This window comes from Aulonocara stuartgranti (genome assembly GCF_965226115.1).
Source record: "Aulonocara stuartgranti genome assembly, chromosome: 10".
NCBI lineage: Eukaryota > Metazoa > Chordata > Actinopteri > Cichliformes > Cichlidae > Aulonocara > Aulonocara stuartgranti.
Window position 1 is genome coordinate 18,111,806 of NC_138946.1, and position 19,368 is coordinate 18,131,173.

At 37.3% G+C, this 19,368-nt stretch overlaps 1 protein-coding gene across 4 annotated transcripts in view; it reads left to right on the plus strand.

The window, feature by feature from the left end:
* LOC309715956 (glutamate receptor ionotropic, kainate 1-like) overlaps nt 1-19,368 on the plus strand; it is a 38,068-nt gene that overhangs the window by 4,033 nt on the left and 14,667 nt on the right. For 3 of the 4 annotated variants that reach the window (XR_014279343.1, XM_082549479.1, XM_082549478.1), the window contains exons 2-9: nt 7,183-7,350; nt 7,747-8,004; nt 9,568-9,749; nt 10,341-10,394; nt 10,607-10,777; nt 11,126-11,269; nt 13,457-13,564; nt 13,840-13,884. Coding sequence is in view for 3 of the 4 variants with exons in the window: in XM_082549479.1 (XP_082405605.1) it covers nt 7,183-7,350; nt 7,747-8,004; nt 9,568-9,749; nt 10,341-10,394; nt 10,607-10,777; nt 11,126-11,269; nt 13,457-13,564; nt 13,840-13,884 (1,130 nt within the window). In the remaining variant the exon portion in view is untranslated. The remainder of the gene's footprint in view (nt 1-7,182; nt 7,351-7,746; nt 8,005-9,567; nt 9,750-10,340; nt 10,395-10,606; nt 10,778-11,125; nt 11,270-13,456; nt 13,565-13,839; nt 13,885-19,368) is intronic. The other variant, XM_082549480.1, reaches the window with a different exon arrangement.

Consider the following 19,368-nt stretch of genomic DNA (forward strand, 5'->3'; position numbering starts at 1 on the left):
AGTGAGAAGAAGAAGGAGAAATCAAAGAACTGCAACGTTTGGCTCCAGGTGTTGCCATCTATTAAATCGATTTGCTAAAGCTGAGCAGGAGCTGTAACCTACATTTATAAACAGAGGACCTGATTAATATTATAGATTACCTGATTTTATTCCAACACTTAAGAAAAGCTATTAGGAAAATGAATGAATGTCTTCTCGGGCAAATTACTTCATTTTGGCACGTTATTGGCTTCTCTTCATTGGCTTCATTGTTAAATCTAGAAGTGCATTCAAAAGCTTCTCACAAACAAAGTTTTAAATAATGTGACTCCAACATAAAGACCTCATAGTATTATATCATCCCAACAGAGAACTTTGCTCACTGACGCCAAGCTTACTGATTACTGGATTTCCAAAAGTAGGAAGGAAGCCAGAGCTTTCAGCTGTCAGACTCTTCTCCTCTGGAAGCAGCTACCATGTGGAGTACAGACAAACACGCTCAAAACTTTTAAAACTTTATTTGTTGATAATTCTTATATGTCTGGATCAAGTGACCCTGAAGCATCCTTATTATGCTACCATAGCCTTAGGTTGCTGGAGCACACCCCACGATGCAATATGCATTAGTTGCCTACGCCTCTCATTTCACTCCTGTCATTAAATTTTTTCTTCTCTCTTCCATAATTTGCATCTTTCCCTTTTTTTCCTTTTGCCGCAGCTGGTTGAGGAGTAAGGGGAAAAGAGGCACTGGTCTTGCGAGAGGTTTTTGTTCATGTTAAAAGGGTTTTTTCTTCCCACTGTTTCCCCAAGTGCTTGCTCATAGGGGGTCAGCGTAGGGTGGGGCTCTTGGTTAAAGTTTTCTCTTTGGTGCCTTGAAGTGTTATATAAATACTATAGATAGATAGATAGATAGATAGATAGATAGACTATGGCTAAATGAGCTCTGTCAGAAACACAGTTATCAAGTAGGTAGCCAGTATTTTTGTCCTTGAGACATAAGAAGAAGCTGCAGTCATGAAACTACCTGACTGACCTTATTTATTTGTATGTATTGATCCTCCAGTCTCATAAAACTCAGGATTGCGAGTAATAAAGTGGCATCTGTACATGTCCAGCATGCTGGCAGAGAGACTCTGTCGGGCATGATTTCAGCTATAAACATAAGACTTTCATATCTCAAAACCAGGGCCAAGATATGGCAAACGTCAACTAATAATTTATCTAAAGTCTCCTTCTTAGACGTTTATGTATTTTAAATTTGTCAAATATAGAGGATGTTGAGTGTCTTGGCTTTGATTTTCGAGATTTCTCTCTGTTACTAAGCAATATCAGACATCATGACATCATTTGACCTCTCAGAGTTTTTGCACTTGTATTGAAAATGTTTTTAAAAAACTCGCTCGGTTGACACAGTACACCATGACTTCACTCCTTGCCCTTTCGGTGCCCTTGCAGTAATTTCTTGGTGTTGTTTCTCTCTGTGTCTCCCTATTTTCTCTTTCTCTCCTCAGTTTTTACTTCCCCAATTGCACGTTTGCCTTGTTTGCCCGTCACACACCTCCCTTGATTTGCTCTTGAGAACAAAATGTTTCCTATATTTTTCCTCAGCCAGAACGACAGTGCGACACCTGAGGCCCCTTTTATATCCTCCCAGATGTATTTGCCCTTACCTGTGGCTTCATAGCCTGTCCAAAGTGTGTGGCAATGACTGTTTTCAGAGTAACTGATGGCTGTAGTTTCTGTCATCGTGAGCAAAAAGATGAACTCTCTTACTCATCCAGCTCAGTGATCTTTCGGAAGTGTTAGAAAGCGCCACCTTTCATCTACCTCTGGTACTGAGTGGCAGTTTGACGTCTAACTGCCCTCCGGTGACTCAACTACAGTGTGTGCCAGACAAACTTCTGCAAACAAATTAGGACTGAAACAGCCGTTTTAATAATCATGAATAAGAGTAGAGAAGAAGACAAGAGTTAATGAAAGGCTCTGAAAAAGACAATAAAAGAAAAAATGAAAAATATAGTTTCTTTTACAGTAAAGTAAAAATGGTGAAACACCTTAATGGATGTTGCTGTTTCCCCCAGTATTCATATTTATGTGGCAAAAAGGCTTTTGACATGTAAAATAGCCACACTAGATTTTAGTGGCAGTCCCCGGGACAGCTTGTTACAGCTTTAATGACTATACTGGCTTCAAAGAAAATTGATTTCTGCATAAGAAAAGAGCGCTAACCCATCAAAAACAATCGTGACTGACCAATAAAATCATTAAAATAATGACTGCTAATTTGTAAGGGTTACCGAAGCCACATTATTTGGATGGCTTCAGGTCTGATGAAAAATCGGTTAAATCGATCATCATTTGGAACTGTGTTGCATAAAAACAAATTGGGACTTTGATATACTGCAACACAGCAGACTAAGCTTCCCTCATTTGTGCACACAGTTTGTATCCAGATTGTGCCAGAGTACTGAAATATCTCAGTAATCTTTATGCAAATGGAAAATGAGCTCATATTGTCATCAGATCAAACGTCTTTTTGATGAAAAAGGAGAATCTTGTGGCAGTTCACTAAAACACATTGTTAACGTCTTGGGTTTTGTCTCTGATCTGGGATTTTTTTGGTATCATATTATTGGTCGTTTTTTATGGCATCAGAATGATCATTAAAACACTGCTGAATAACACCCATCTTAGAAAAGCACTAATTTTCTCTTAATAAATTAAAAAATAACTTAGATTTTATGTTTATGGTCACCCTTATCTACACAACCGCTGTTCAAATGCATTTATAGAGCCTGTAGGTCCCCCGAAAACCTTTCACGTCCATTTATGTGCCAGGCAGAAGCGCATTCCTGTGACAAATTATTCTTCATTATTGGGATTATAAACGAATGCTTTTAGTGCTCTTAGTTACATGAATTCATTTGCAAGGAAAAACACCTTGCTTAAAAAAAATATATAACTTTTGTAAGTGCAGCAATCATAAGCCACAGGAGAGTTCAAGCTGCTCTCCAAGAAGGAATCACACATGACGGATGTAAAACATAATTGTTTGTAATTAGAGAGCAAAGTGAAGATGGATCATTCACAGTTCTTCATGCACCGACACAAACATATTTATCTCTCCGCAGTGGGTTGGTGAAGACGCTGATCAGGTCTGCATGGCAGTCTGGCACAAAGATCAGATTTATTCTTGAGTTTTTGGAGCATCAGTGGCTACTCAGACACACAGTTTGTGCTACTGTTTTCCTCTGATTATAATTGGATTTGGTGTCATTTATAATGATTTATTTTAGGGATCCACCAATTGTGAAATTCTATGCTGATACTAATGATTTGCTGGGTAGAGGATTCAATTTGGTTACTTGTTTATTTATTTTTGATATCAGATTATTAGATTTTGGCTATTTTTTTTAACCCCATTATGCAGCAGGGGGAAACAAACAATAGCTGACCTGTTTAAATGTGACTGTGAATTTTATGCGGGTGCGTGGGAATCTGTGGTGTTTGTGCTCAAATTAATATTCATTAAGCATGCACAGAATGCTAACCGTGGTTTTACAGATAAGTCATTTCTTATAATCCTGGAGTGGGCATTGAACCAATGCAGACCCAGTGAATACCATTGTTCACTTGGATTTGAAAAGCCTTTGTGTTGCATTTATAAGTGAATGCACCAATAACACCGTTTTTGAAATCCAAAAAACATAACGACTTGTGAAGAAATTAGTTTTTTCTACTTTTAAAGTCCATTTCACTGAGATTGAGATGACATAATTATAATAATTAATAATATGCTTTCAGAAATGTTCACAGCTACATCCCATAAAGCCAAACTTTTTCTTTTTGCTCTTTCTTTTTTGAGGATTTGTACAAATTGAAGTGATAAAGCACAGCTTGATAATTTGTATGTTTTTACCAGAGTATTATTCAGTTGTTTGACTCTTTTCTGCCTTTTTGCTGCTCGGAACTTTGATATTTTTTGTACAGTATGGTGTAAAAGTCTTGAGCGATCCCTCATTTCTTTATGTTTTGCTAGGAAAATGGGAAATAGGTGCAGCAATTTGTTATGAAATGCATGTATAGTCCAAAGCTCTTCTTTTGGATGTTTGCTGCCCTTTTTCCATTCTCTATCAAGATGATGGAGGCCAGTTCATGACTGACAGTGTTATACTGTGTGTAAGTACGTTTTTACTACATTGGTAGTTTGTTTGAATGACAACAAAGTTGTTGCTAATAAGATTTTGTGACAGGCTGCTAGTAACATAAATATACCAGTTAAAATGTAAAATTGTTGCTTGAACAATAAAATGTCTGTAATGTGCAGACACAACACTGGTTCGTCACTTTGGTTAGATTAGGTTTCTTTCATAGGTCAGTCTTAAGTGGCTTAAAAAGAAAAGAAGGGAGAATCCTCTGAAAATGGTCAGGTACAAGGAATGGACAGAAAACTGGTGAAAAATCAACCAATGACCAAAACAAAACTTTAAAAGATATCCAGAAAGCCCGGAAAAGTGTTGCTCAAGACCACTTTTAAAAAAAACTTACAAGAATATCCGGTTGCTTGGTGCACTGAGTGTTTCTTGTTCTTACACACCACTCTTCATTTACAGTCATCTTTAGTTATTATTTATCTCTGTCTCTCTTCCACAGTGTGTCTTTTGTCCTGTCTCTCTATCATCACTCCCAACTGGTTGTGGCACGTGGCTTCTCGTCTCTGAGCCTGGTTCTGCTGAAAGTTTATTCCTTTTAAAAGGGAGTTTTTCTTTCCCACTATCGCCAAGTGCTTGCTCAAAGAATCTTTGATGATTGGGCTTTTCTCTGTATTATTGTAGAGTCTTTACCTTACAATATAAACCATACAGCAGACAACTGCTGTTGTGATTTGGTGTCATATAAATAAAGCTGAATTGAATTATTTAAGGTATTGCTTCTCTTCTGTATGCTGCCTGTCACCATATCAGCATTAATATCATAAAAATTCAAATATCTTTACAACATCTCAGCTATAATTTAATGTGATTTTGTGGATGTAGTGAAATCTGCCCACTCCTTATTTTATCTCGGGCTGTTGTTGAACACCATCCTTGGAGCTAAGCTCATTATCTGCTTGGCCTTGACCAACACCACACACAATGTGGTGAGCTGTATTGTGAAGCGTGACAGCCTATTGATCAGTGATACAAAATCCCTGATCCACAGGGTAATATTATTCACATGTTACAGTACTGTTTATTTTAAGACATGCAAACCCATTAACTTGCATTTGAAAACCAATAAATTTGTAGAAATAAATAAATTGCCCTAAAAATGTTACAATGTTTTTTAAATTTCATTTTGTTTTAGGACCGGGCCAATAATTCAATATATAGATAATAGAACGTGTTTTAAATCAAGAAACTGCATCTGCAGTCGCAGAAAATTATCCTGGTTATCTTTGTATTATTACAGGACATTGGGCTTTTCTTTGTATTATTGTAGAGTCTTTACCTTACAATATAAAACGCATCGAGACAACTGTTGTTGTGGTTTGATGCTATATAAATAAAACTGAATTGGTAAAAGTGAAAAAACCTACTAAAAGACTAACAGTTACTTCTGCTTTTCCTGACTGCGATGCCTTGACTCATCTCAGGAACTCCATAGCCTTTTTTATTTCTTGCCCTTTCACACAGTGGAAGTAATTATACTTTCATTTCATCTGCCCTTTGAATTCACCCAGATCATTGGATGTTGACGAGGAGTTTAAGGGCAATTTCTGTCTGAACAGCATTGTTCCTACGACGTTACATGCAGCTTTGGGTCTCTGCAGTGTAAAAGTGAGAGTGGAAGAACAAGTACTTATACGAACCATCCTTCCTGTGTGAGAAGCAATAAGTTCAGAATGTCTTTTATGGCCGGTCACAAACTTTCGATTATTTACCTCAAGCTCTTAATATTCATCATCATTATCATGCGACCATGGCAATTTCAATTTCCTTCTCTGCTTGTAGAAAACTCAGGCTGAAGGCAGTGAAACTTTAACTGTGCGCATAATGGATTTACAGCGTTTTTATGACTCAGAGATATAGCTTGCGTAAAAAGAAAGTAAAATGTGACCACCATTAATGCAGAAAGCAGAGAATAGATGGTGTAATTGTGAAGAGGCTGTGTTGTTGTTGTTGTTGTTGTTGTTGTTGTTGTCTTGTTGTTGATTTTTACAACAAGTATAGGACTTCAACCTGTCTATACCATCTATTAAGGAAAAGAAGTCTATGTTTTGTCTACTTTAATATCATCTCCTTATATTTTGACATGGCACATTTATCTCTTAAAATGTTCTGTCATTGTTAACTGTTAATAATGTTTCCATTCATAACTTTTTAGAATAGAATAGAATAGAATTCAACTTTATTGTCATTGCACATGCACAGGTACAGGGCAACGAAATGCAGTTTGCATCCATCCAGAAGTGATATAGATATATTACAATATATATTAGCAATAATATAGGTATGTAAGTATATTACAGAAATGGGTCTATTATGGTATGTTATAATGTACACGGTATGAAGTATGTTATGAATATTCTATAACTATAAGTATGTACAGGCTATGAACAGGATATAAATATGAAAAACTATACAGAAATGTTAACTATGCAAGTTATAAACAGTTGTACGATTAAAAATTATCGTATGTACAGAATGATTATTTACACAGAATAAAAATACTTTTGCTTGTCAATTTGTGTTTTACTATTTAGACTTAGTCCATTCATTATTATTATTATTACTATTATTATTATCCTATTATCTTCTACTACCAAGACTGGATGAATATTAATGACTTATTAACATTTTTAACAGCTTGAAAAGCTGATAATATTGTGATGATAATGTTATTAAGTGCTTATAATGCCAAAATTGTTTTTTCTAGTCCTACTGGCATTGCATCTCATCTATATAACATCTTTAATGAAGCTGTTACCGAGAACAAAGCACATCTTGACTTTAATTCACTTCAGCTGCTGACTGAGGTCATGATGTTTGGTCTTCTGGTGGTGGTTTCCTATGTTTGATCAAGTAAAATAAAGTGAAACTCAGTGCAGTAAAAGTGGTTTGGTGCAGAACACGTATGCACTAGGTGCGGTCTTTTGCAGCTGTCTCCTGATCTCAACACAAATGATTTCTTTTTAACCTTCTCGTCTGTCTCAATGTTCAGGTGGGATTTTTGAGACCCGAGAGAGCGAGTTAGTGAGTACGGACGAGCTGGCCTTCAAGTTTGCTGTTAACAACATAAACCGCAACAAGACCCTGATGCCCAACACCACTCTTACCTACGACATTCAGAGGATCAACCTCTTTGATGGCTTTGAGGCTTCCAGGAGAGGTAGGGAGTTTTTCTAAAACGCTGACTTTAACTAGTTTAAATGCATACGTTTTCCGCAAAATCCAAAAATGAAATGTTACTGGTAGATTCAGTATTTATCAAGCACATAAAGAACCACTAGCTTCTGGTTAAGAATCTGGTTAAGACGGACATGTTTTTTTGACCATTTACTTGTGATCACAATGAAAATAATAGCAAGCTATAATTCTGTCCTGTAGCTGGAAGACAACTTACTTTTTAAATCAAAGTCTAATGCTATCCCTTTAAATTACATAACCAGTTTAACACTTGAATTTGGAAGCACATTAACAGTCTTCACCTGTAATCAAGAATCATCTGATTGCAACAATCAAATCCATCCAGCTGCTTTTCTGCTGTTCTGTTTTTTTCCACTAGTGTGTGACCAGCTCGCTCTTGGGGTGGTTGCTGTGTTTGGCCCCTCTCACAGCTCCTCGGTTAGTGCTGTTCAATCTATCTGCAATGCTCTGGAAGTCCCTCACATACAAACACGATGGAAACATCCATCGGTGGACAACAAAGACACCTTTTTCATCAACCTGTATCCGGAGTACACCGCTATTGCCAGGGCCATCCTGGATGTAGTCACGTTCTTCAAATGGAGGAAGCTAACGGTGGTCTATGAGGACAGCACAGGTAGGCTCTGTTAGCTGTTGTAGCTTTTAAAATTGATTCACAAGCACTTGATTAATACATTACTTCAAGGATTCAAATGTGAAGAAGGTCAAAGAGAGCACTTTTAAGATACAGTCAGGTGGTTTTGGATTAAGTGAATTTGTCAAAGCTATTTCACTATTTTTCAGTTTATCTGTATGCAATAAATCAGTATGCTCAAGAAGAAGATTAGCCAATTCTACTGAGCTAACAACAGCCACAGTCATTGTGATGTTACCTGTTGCTGCACAAAGTCCCATTTTAAATTCTCAGTTTTCTCTTTTTGGACATCATCACCTAATTCTTTAGAGCCAAAAGCCAAAAAACCCTCAAAAACCTAACCTACACTGTTCAGTGACTCAAATTAGCAGAGACTAAGTGTGCTAAGTCATTGCAGCCACTCCCTAATACTGATATATGATACAAATACTTTATATAATTGGTGAGTTTGAAGAAAAGAAAAAAAACTGCTTTTCAAATAACTTTAGTGACCAAAACTCCTGTATGCACCTGACTATGAATATTTATAATTCTGCCATAATGGTCCTTGCTAATGGAAACACCTGCAAGTGTCCGTTTGAGTAACTGCAGTATTTTAGTATTTGGAGCTTGGGCCATGAGTTATGTATGTGTGCATGTATTTTATGTAATTTGTTTGTTTTTTTTTTGCCCTGGACGTTTCTGCATGACTGCACCTCAGTGATTAATCGCTCACAATATCTTATTTCCATTATGACTTTGAAAAATAACTTTTACACCACGTGACAATAACCAGAAGTGCTATAAACATTTATCATCCAGCTGTAAAATATGAATATAGATATTTGTTTAAAAACAAAAAAACATCGTTTTAAGTTTCAAGTTCAGTGTTTTAATAATATTTGACTGAAGACAGCATTTTATCTTTGATTTTATTTCCTCCTGTAAGGCTGGTTGTCAACCTTAAAATGGCATGGCATTTAAAGTGAAGAACTGAGAGGGATAAGAGGTCAAAGGAGCTAGCTGGCGTTTTCTGGACCTGGCAACATATTCATATGTCATGGTCGTAATTACAAAATAAAATTCTGTCTTACAAAGTCACCTCCATCGCGTTGGCCAGTGAACCCAATCTGTGACAGGGCACCAGGGCCTCATATCAGACAGCTGCCAATGTTCCTGCCCTCTGACTTCCAACTGCAGACATCCAGACCACAACACTGATAGCCTCCACATCCTGCGGTTTCCCATAAACAGCAACTGCCCACAACACAGAGAATATGAAATTCTGTTGCTAAAATGTCATAGCTTATAGATTTTACAAAGATTTATTCTTCCTGAAATGTCACATAAACACACACCTGCGCATTTACACTCTATTGTGCATGTACACGTTCAGGCTACAGGAAAGCAAGGCGTGCGTCCAGCTTATGTAACAGAATAGCGATCAGTCTGGGGAGAAGCTAAAATGATGTAGTGTATGTTTTGTATCTGACCACAAGAAGGAAGTAACAATTAGAATTAATGAGGGGGAAAGTATAATTTACTGTTTTTAACTTTTTTTAAAAGGTCTGATGCGGATGCAAGAATTGATCAAAGCGCCAGCAAAGTTCAACTTGAAGATCAAGATCCGCCAGCTGACGCCGGGTAACCAGGATGCTCGACCGCTGCTTAAGGAACTGAAGAAAGACAAAGAGTTTTTTATTCTTTTTGATTGCTCCTACCGCATGGCTGCTGAGCTCCTTAAGCAGGTCTGTGCAGTACTTTATCTAAGATTCATTTCAGTAGTTTATTTGTTTAGACCACGGATTTTACACCACATTTATTTATCTTTTGGGGGACAGGGGACGGGACGGTGCCCCGTGCACTGATTCCTACATACAGAGAGCTGAGATCGTCTTGCATATTTAATAACAACCCATTTCTGCTGTCCTGGTACTTGCTGGGTTTCTCACACTACATTTGTATTATTTGCTTGTGTTGTTTCTGTATCCATTGTCTATTATTAAGTAATAATCAATTTGTTTCTTTTTTTTTATCCAGATAGGTTTTGGTGTCAATCTTACAGAAACAGAAACTTAGAAAAACTTTCATTGTCCTTTTTATTCAGCTTCGGGGAATTCAGCTATTTAATTCATACCTAAAGACTGATAAATTTGATGAATACTCTTAAAGAAAATGCATGATATATTTGACGTGCTGTGCAAGAGAGAAATGACCTGCCAAATTACTTTGTTATCAAGCTCCTACATTAGCTGTAGCACTGGAGAAATCATGATATTAAAAAAAAATAAATTGTTTGGCAGTTTCTTTTTCTTACTTTATTTTTTCCTTTGTTGCAGCTTTCATCAATGGGAATGATGACAGAGTACTACCATTTTTTCTTTACAACTTTGGTGAGTTAGAAAAATGCACAGCTGAAGTTTTATTATAGTTTTTTAAGGCGATAGTAGGCAAATAAGTAAAATAAAGATCTGCGTATTCATTTTTCCTTTAACTGGCTTTTTAAATTTACTGGTTACACCTTGAACCAGTCCTTACATTTGTACATAACAGCACATCCTTCCTGCCATCTTGCACCTTTACCTTCATCTTGCATCTCTTGCAGGATTTATATGCCTTGGATCTCGAGCCATACCGCTATAGCGGGGTCAACATGACTGGTTTTAGACTGCTGAACATTGATGACCCTTGGGTCGCATCTACAATGGACAGGTGGGCCATGGAAAGACTTCAGGGTCCCAAACAAGAAAGTGGTCTGATGGATGGAGTCATGACCGTAAGCTGCTGTTATTTTACATAACAAACACCTGCACCTGCAAAAAGCCACATCTGTTCTATAAGCTGCATCATACAGTTGCAAACAAAAAAGTATGAGCTAACATGTAATGCTTTTGTAAGCTTAGTAAGAATTGAAATGCTGATTTTCTCAGTTATATTCATTTCATCGTTATAGCCAAACATTATATGTTCTGCACATTTTCCCAGAGGAACTTTTAGAGTTTTTAGAGCATTTTTATCTGCAAAACCTGCTCTCTTGGTTTCATAATTTAGCTGTTTACAACTGACATTTAAGTGCAATTTTATTACACAAAAAAGCAACTTTCTCTCACTGCATCCTCTACAGACAGACGCAGCTTTGATGTATGATGCCGTGTACATGGTTGCTGTCGCGTCCCAGCGGGCCACTCAGATGACCGTCAGCTCCCTGCAGTGTCACCGCCACAAGCCTTGGCGCTTTGGTCCGCGCTTCATGAACCTTTTTAAAGAGGTCAGTGTTAGATAAGTTATTGGGAACTTAGAAAAACATGCAAGATCAGCAGCATGGCTTAAGGAGCTTCAATTGCCTTTAGCCTAAACACGATGCATTTTTGATGCATGTTTGTAACAGATGCCTCAGATGCAAACATAAAAATGTACCAAAACTGGGTGTCAGATCATTTCTTCTGATATAATATTTTATAGGTCCCTTCTGACAGTCCGCGCTTTGCCTCTGAAAGCTCGCAACATGAAAATACACGGTATTTATGTACTTATAAGTTTAAAGCGTGCGGCTCAGCCCAACAGTCAGACTTGATGCCTACAGACAGAAATGAGGCCTTTGATGCACGAGTGTTTTGATCTCTTAAGTCTTAAATCCAGCAGAGGACCGTTGCCTGCCACGGAGAAGGAACATTATCATTCAGGCGCCTCACTCATATTTTCCTCTTCATGCCCCCCGTCTTCCTTCTCTCACACTTTTTCTTTATCTTTTCTTTTTTTCCCCAGCATCTTAGTGGCTCTCCTCTTCAGCTTTTCATTTTGTTTTCCACTGCTCATTTTTTGAAGCATCTGTCCTCATGTGCTATTCATCACTTGATAATAGCCTTTTCGGGGGGAAAAATCCAATAGTGATATTTCTCTCACTACACTCAATTAAAAAGCACTGCTGACAAGAGAGCACAGAATATGAGGACACAGCTTTTATTTCAGTGACAGAAATCAAATCCTGGGCACTTTAACCAAAATGTTATCACTCTCCTCTGGCGATTGTGTGTGTTTCTGTGGATCAAATGAGCATATTTCTATTTGACATGTCTGAACACTTTTTTTCTTAGTCAGCTTTAATCAGGAAACACAGAACAAAGAGCCACATTGCACACTTTAAATGTTTTAGACATGTCCGTTTCTACAGTTGTGTGTTTTTTGTTGAATTTCTTTGAATGATGCTAGCAAATTACACTTCTGGCATGCATCAAAAGATTGTATTCAGTTTTTCTCATTATAAATAAGTAAAAGGTGGAGTGAACTTACTTTAACTTAGTTTGTATTTTTAGTACGCAGTTAGAGCAAAGGTTTGGGTAGATCAGAGAAAAATGCACATTTTGTGGATTTTGGCCCCAAACAGATGTTAAAAAAGAGTTTTTTGTTAAATGTGCATGAAATCTGCAGACAGATTAGAAACGGCAAAAGTCAGGGGATGACTGTTGCCACAGAATGTCACAAAATCGTATGTAAGCCGGGGTGGTTTTGCAGACAAATGCTTTGGATAGATGGAGTCAAAAGTGAGCTCTTTGGCCACAATCAACAAAAGTAGGTTTGTGAAAAAACAAAGGGGAGAAGAATTTGTCAGAAGGACAAAAATATTATGCTTTGGGGTTGTGAGGCAGCCTGAGGCACAGGAAACAGTGCAGAGATAGAGGGAAGAAGGGATTCCACTAAATCTGAGTAAATTCTGGATGCAAATGTGTAGTCGGTGAAGAAAGTGAAATGAAAACAAGGCTGTCTGAAAGGACAATGATCTAACACAGACCTCAGACTCCACCATCAACTACTGCTAGAAACACAAGCTGAAGCTTTTGGAGCAGTTCTTACAGTCCCATGATTGAACAAATCTGTGGGTAGATCATAAACCTGTTGTTCCTAGTAGACAGCCCTAAAAATATCTCAGCACTTGACGTGATCTGCAAGACAGACTCGCAGACAGTTCCTAAAAAGGCGACACATTATATGGTTGCATGTGGTGCAATTATTTTTAATGTTTGTGAAATAAAAAGGAACAGTCCATTAACATTTCAATTTGAAGTGCTATAGCTGTAGGGTTTATATTTGTTCTCTTCTCTAATAAAAAAGAGGTGCCAGATGTACCTCCATCACAGTACATCCAATAGGAAGTATATTCAGAAAAAGGTAAAATATTTTTGGTTTTATTTGATTAAGCGAGAAAAAAAATGTATGCATATAATTGCTTTGGCTATTTTAAACAAAAGCTTTCATGCGTATTGAGACTACACAACCTGTTGATCTTCACTTGTTGTGATCCCGTGAGCCTTCAAGCTTCCTCTCTTCTTGCATGGACCTCCTTCACTTCTCCTGCAAGCAGCCTGTTCTAGAGTCCGACTTCCAAAGGTCTGGATAGACGAGGAACTCAGATGGTCTTCCAATTCTCTGTAAATCTCTCTCTCTCCCCTTTTTGTAGGCACAGTGGGATGGACTGACAGGGCACATTGTTCTTAACAAGACAGATGGCCTGAGGAGAGACTTTGATTTGGACATCATCAGCCTCAAAGAGGACGGCATTGCCAGGGTGAGCACAGAGGCCTGGAACAGCCAATTACAACGCTCTCATGCTGCTTTCGCACTGGCTTATTCGTTCCATTAGGGCATGTGTTTGTGTATATGAGAGACAGAGCGAGAGCGAGAGCTGATTAGTCATTTAATTTTCTGTACTTACATCCTTTTAAAACACACTTACTAGCTGTTTTAGATTGTCCAGCCATGAATATTAATAATGCTGCACTAACTGATTATTAATTTCCACGCTGTCTGTGCTTCACGTTGCTCTCATCACAATTCCTAAAGGGTGTTGTGGAGGGCGGAAGCCGCCTCACGAAAAGGTGGATCGAGGTTTGTGCCAGTGCCTTGTTTGGTGGAAGCCTTTGTTGTTTGCCCCCTCTTCTTGTTTGCCCTACTCTCACTCTACATGCCGTGCACCTTGCTGCTCCCTGCCTTGTCAACTTTGTCTCTCTTCACTGATTTTGTGTGCAGCAATGCCATGTGTTTGACGTTTCAGTTTTTCCCCTGTTTGGGTGCAGGCATTGCTTTGACACTCGTCAAAACTTTCAGGAAAAAAAGTACAAATTTACTTTGTTTAAATGCATATAGCTGTACCTCCATTAGGATTAGGAAGTAAGTGCTGCAATTTCACATTCTTTGATGGCAGGAAAGATGTAAGCAAATATATAAAAATAGCTCTCTGTCAGCTACTAAGCTATAATTTGCTTCGCTATTAGATTGCCTTCATACGTACTTTAATGGAAATCATGCAGGTTATACTCAATAAGGGCCACATGTTTTTGAAAAATGATATTTACTGAAATTTTTCTTCTGAACACCACTAAAGAGGACTCTAAATCACATATTCAAAGTGCAAACTTTAAGCTTTAATTCAAGAGGTTTAACAAAAATATTGAATTAAAAATTTAGTGATTAAAACTGTTTTTATACATAGTCCCTTCATTTTAGAAAGATTAAATATAATTGAACAAACCAACATAACTGTAAATATAAAGGTTGTTTCTAACATCTGGATGAAAATCATTTGCAATCAACAATTGCCTAAAATCTAGAATTCAATTCAGCTTTATTTCTATAGGCCCAATTCACAACAACAGCTGCTCAAGGAGCTTTATATTGTAAAGACCCTACAATATTTAAATGAAAGAAATGCCAATAATTATATCATCCCCTATGAGCAAGCACTTGGCAGTAGCGGGAAGCTATTTTTCTCTTCCCATCATTCTGGTATAAATACATCTTTGTTTTATTTGTCCAAATAATTAGTTTCACAGCTGTGCAGGCCCCTTTAGATGTTTTCTTGCAAAGCCTAATCTGGTCATCTTGCTCTTGAGTGTCATAGATGGTTTGCACCTTTTTGTAAAGCCCGTGTATGTAATGTTATACCTACCCGCTTTTAGGGTGTTTTTGACTTGGTTTGATGTTGTGAAGGGATTTTCTTAATCTTGGAAAGATTTATGCTATGATCCACTTTAGTAGTCTTCGGTGGTCTTTCGGGGCTTTTGGTGTAGCTTGTCAGTGCCTTCTTTTTAAGAATATACCAGGTTGTTAATTTGACCACTCGTTAAGTTTTTGCTATGTTTGCAATGTTTTTTCAGCCAAATGATGGACTCCTTCACTTCACTTGCATTAACACATCTTTGGACCTCATATTGAGAGTTCAAGTGACCAGTTACCAAATACAAGTGAAGCACTTTGAATCAACTCTAGATTTTTAACTTGTCATGGAACAATGAGGGAACAGACCTCACCTGGTCATGAGACTGGGTTGTCATTTGTCCAATTAGGTTTCAGTTTCTGAACATGGGACACAATGTATAAAAATGGCTGTAATTCCTAAACAGCTAATGCAACACTTTGGTTAAACTTCTTGAATTGAAGCTCAAAGTCTGCACTCCCTGTGGTGCTCTACAGAGGCGAAAACACAAAAATGTCCCATTGTCCAAATACCTTTAGATTTATTTGTACCAAAAAGAATCTGATAAGCATAAGCAACACCTCATCTCAAGTTTAAAAACTTTAAATCTATAAAAGGAGTAGATTTACTTTCCTGGCCTTTGATTGGCACAAAGAGCAGAGTTATAACACCCTCTGGTACACTGATTATACAACAAATCAACTTCATAACTCCATTCAGATTCCTTTCTAGTTTAAATTAAATAAAATTTTAACAGCAATTATGCAAAAGCAATGCTTTGATGATTGAAAGAGTGAATGTTCGATTCATTCATAGCACCTGCGTCTGTCTCAGTTGTCAGACAGGTATGTAGGCAGGCAGGAACTGTCAGTTTGCAAAAGCTCTGATTTATTTGTAATTTTAATTCCATTCAATACCTTCAGTCCTCAAAAGCCTCACCTCAGAGGAAATGCCACTATATAGTAAGCACATCACATAAATTGCCTGGCTTTATGGTAATAAAAAATGAATTATCAGTCCGTTGCAGTTGTGTTAGTTCTTGGGCACTGGAGTGTTAAATACACTCTGAAGAGGATGATGAGACAAAACAAAGTGAAAGTCTCTTGAGGAAAAAAAAGTATTTTTTTTTTAAAGTTGTTGACTTCCTGAAAATATATATTTTTTTCTCCTCAGCTTTCTTGGCCTGGCTTACTAAGTCTGTGGTAACGGTTTTCCACTCTGATTTGGTTCTGGATGAGGATGAGCGTTAGGATTCACAGATAACATTTTCCTCACAGCATATATGAGCCAATTCATGTCAGTTTTTATAGCACACTTAGTTGTTGGGAGCTCCTCTGGTGTACACGATAAAATTGCAAGGCTATACACAGAAAATCCATGACTCGGGGGTTTTAAAGATGCTGGCTGCATGCGGTACGGATGTCCTAGGCTATATTTTAGGATTAATTTCATTGACTTGGCTCGATTGCTCTTTTACCTAAACTTCAAACTGTGCAATCATACTGTTGATATTCGACAGAGGAGAAGCAGCCCTCTACAACAGCATGTAACGCAAGCTAAATGATGCAAGACCAAACAATTTTAGACCAAAATACCCTCCACATCTTTAATATTCTCACTCTGACAAATTATCTTGGAGATTGAGGACAATGCAATTAATTCAATCCATCCCCACTCACAGTGTTCCTCATCTGCAGTGTCCACAGATAAGACAGATTTATGGTCCCTTGCAAAAAGTAACTCGGTGGAGATATGGAGTGCTTTTAGCGAGGTTATAAGTGAACACATTTTCCATCAGTCGGACTTGGTTAACAGAATAAGACAGAGTGTAATGAAGAGTGAAAAGCATTTCATCTTTTGGAATAGGTAATCCCACCCAGCCATTTTCAGAAAAATAAATTGTAAAAATAAGACTGTACCTTCTGCAGAGCTCAGTTTAATGAGAGGTACTGATGCGTTCACTTCTCTTCATCCTCTTAGGCAGTGAATGAATGGAGAGGGCATTGTTTCTGAATAAAAATACTAAAAGGCACATTTTTGTTCACAGAATGACTCGCCAGAGGAGAAAAGCTTATCTGGCACTTACTTTAGTTCTATTAACAATAAGGCCTAATAATTTAATGTTCTTAGCTTCATTCCAGACCTGTCATGACCTTTGCTAAAGCAAAGGGAGTTGAAAGGTTAAAAAAAATCCAGCTGCCAGACATCTGTTCTAATCTGATAACTGTCTGGATTATGCCGCCTGGTCTGATGATTAAGACAATCTCATTCACCATGTTGTCCTCTCTTCCTCCCAACCCTATCTACCCTTCTTTTTCTCTTGACTGCTGGTGTAATTTCCCTTTCTCCACTACTTATTTATGTTTACTAACTGAATTTTTTTTAAATTAATGTTTGGTTTTGATATTATTTTTTGTAGTTATTAGAAAAAAATGGTCAGAAATGTAATAAATCCAAATTAATGCAAAAATAATTTCCCAAAGCCCAGCGTAATATCCTCAGATGTCTTTTCATGTAATGCTTTTCATCATTTAATTTCATGATCACATAAATAAAAAAGACAAAAAAAAAAATCCCAACAATTCTTATTGTTTTTGTTTTTTTTATCTGAGATGAAGCATAATTGTTCATTTTAATTAAAAATGACTTTTTTGTCACGCTGGTAGTCAACTAATTGTTTCAGCTCATTGTTAAAATGACAACATGGAGAAAAATAAATTGTTTAGCAGTTACTGGATGGTATTGTTGTAACACGTTTGCACTGTAGTTCTACTATTCAGTATTATATATTTATATATTTAAACTGGGCTTCCCTTTTGCTGTCAGCAGCAGTTATTTCAGGTTAAAGTAAAGGATGTATTTCAGTAACATATTCAGTACTGTGCAAAGGTCTTGATCCATCCCACATTCCTTTATGTTCTTTGTATTGAAACATGTTCAAACATGGAAATAAAACAGGACCAGCGTTTTTATAGTTCTCCCAAACTTAAAAATCAATTCTTGATACGACCACCTTTATTCTTCAACACGCAGCCTGAACTCTCTTAGGAAAGCGCTTTTGTAATTTTTTGAAGTAGTCTTAAGGAATAGTTCTCCAGGCTCCATTATAGATATTCAGAGTTCCTTGGATGCTGCACTTTATTCTGTTCTCTGTCAACATGATCCCACACTGCTTTAATAATGTTGAGGTCCGGGCTCTGGGGAGGCCAATCCATAACCGATAGTGCTCCATTGTGTGTTTTTCTATCCAGTTTTGATTTTACGGCATGGCTTCATCTCTCAGCATGAATCATTGTCATGCTGGAAAATGAACAATATATGGATCAAATGGGGACCCAGATGGATCTCTCAGGTCCTGTGTCAGGTCTTAGCTGGATTTCTTTTCCTATTATTTAAGGGAAGAAATAATGCTCATCTTCTGTGGAAAGCTCCTCGGTCTGCCACATCTTCTTTTGTCTTCTCCTTTTTCATCTGATAGCTTTTTGAGAATCAAGTTGTTGGAAAAATACTATTTTATATCTTTCAAACTGTGTTATCTTTAGCATTTTTGTAGCTAAACATAAGAAATGGAAACAAATGGTATGTTTTTGCAACAAGCTGATGGCGTCTAAAGATATAATTTAAATTGGGTTCTTTGCTCACATGTATGCTATGTGTATACACAACCCTGGTTCATCCCTTGAGTTAGGTGTCATTTTTAATGCTTGAATGATTTATAGGTCAGTGTTAAGTGGATAAACCAACAACAAAAATAATTTATCTAAAAACAGTCCGGTACAAGGACTGCACTGAAAATGAGTGAAAAAGCAGCCAATGTCCAAAGAAACTTTAAAAGACCCTCAGAAAGCCTGGAGAACTATTCCTCAAGACCACCTTTTATAAAAAACTGCTCAAAAGTCAAGCATCTAGGTTGCAAAATACAAAGAAATGAGGGGTGGCTCAAGACTTTTGCACATCACTGGATGCTACTCAAATACGAGTGCTAACTGATCCAATAATTGTCATAATGAAATTGTTGTACTCAAAATCTGTTTGGTCCAAACTGCTCCTTCAGTTTCATATTTGCTGTATATAAAATTACATTTTTTAGCTCTTTGCCCAAAATCATCAGAGCAAAGCTCAGCAAAGGGAAAGGCTGTAGAATAGTGAATGAAGCAGAAAGTTGAAAAGGAGGCAGTGTCAGGTCTTTAAACCTTTATACTTCTTTTTAATTTTTCTGTTCGGCGAATCAGAAAATATGATTAATATGCAGTGTGTCAGAGCAAGTTCTATTTTCCCATTAAGATCTGGAGATTAAATCAACTTCGTTATTCTTTATTTTTCTGAAATAAGTGGAGTAATCAGTCAGCTTATTTTCCTGCACAGGTGATCGCTAATCATAAAAACGCAGCGTTGTT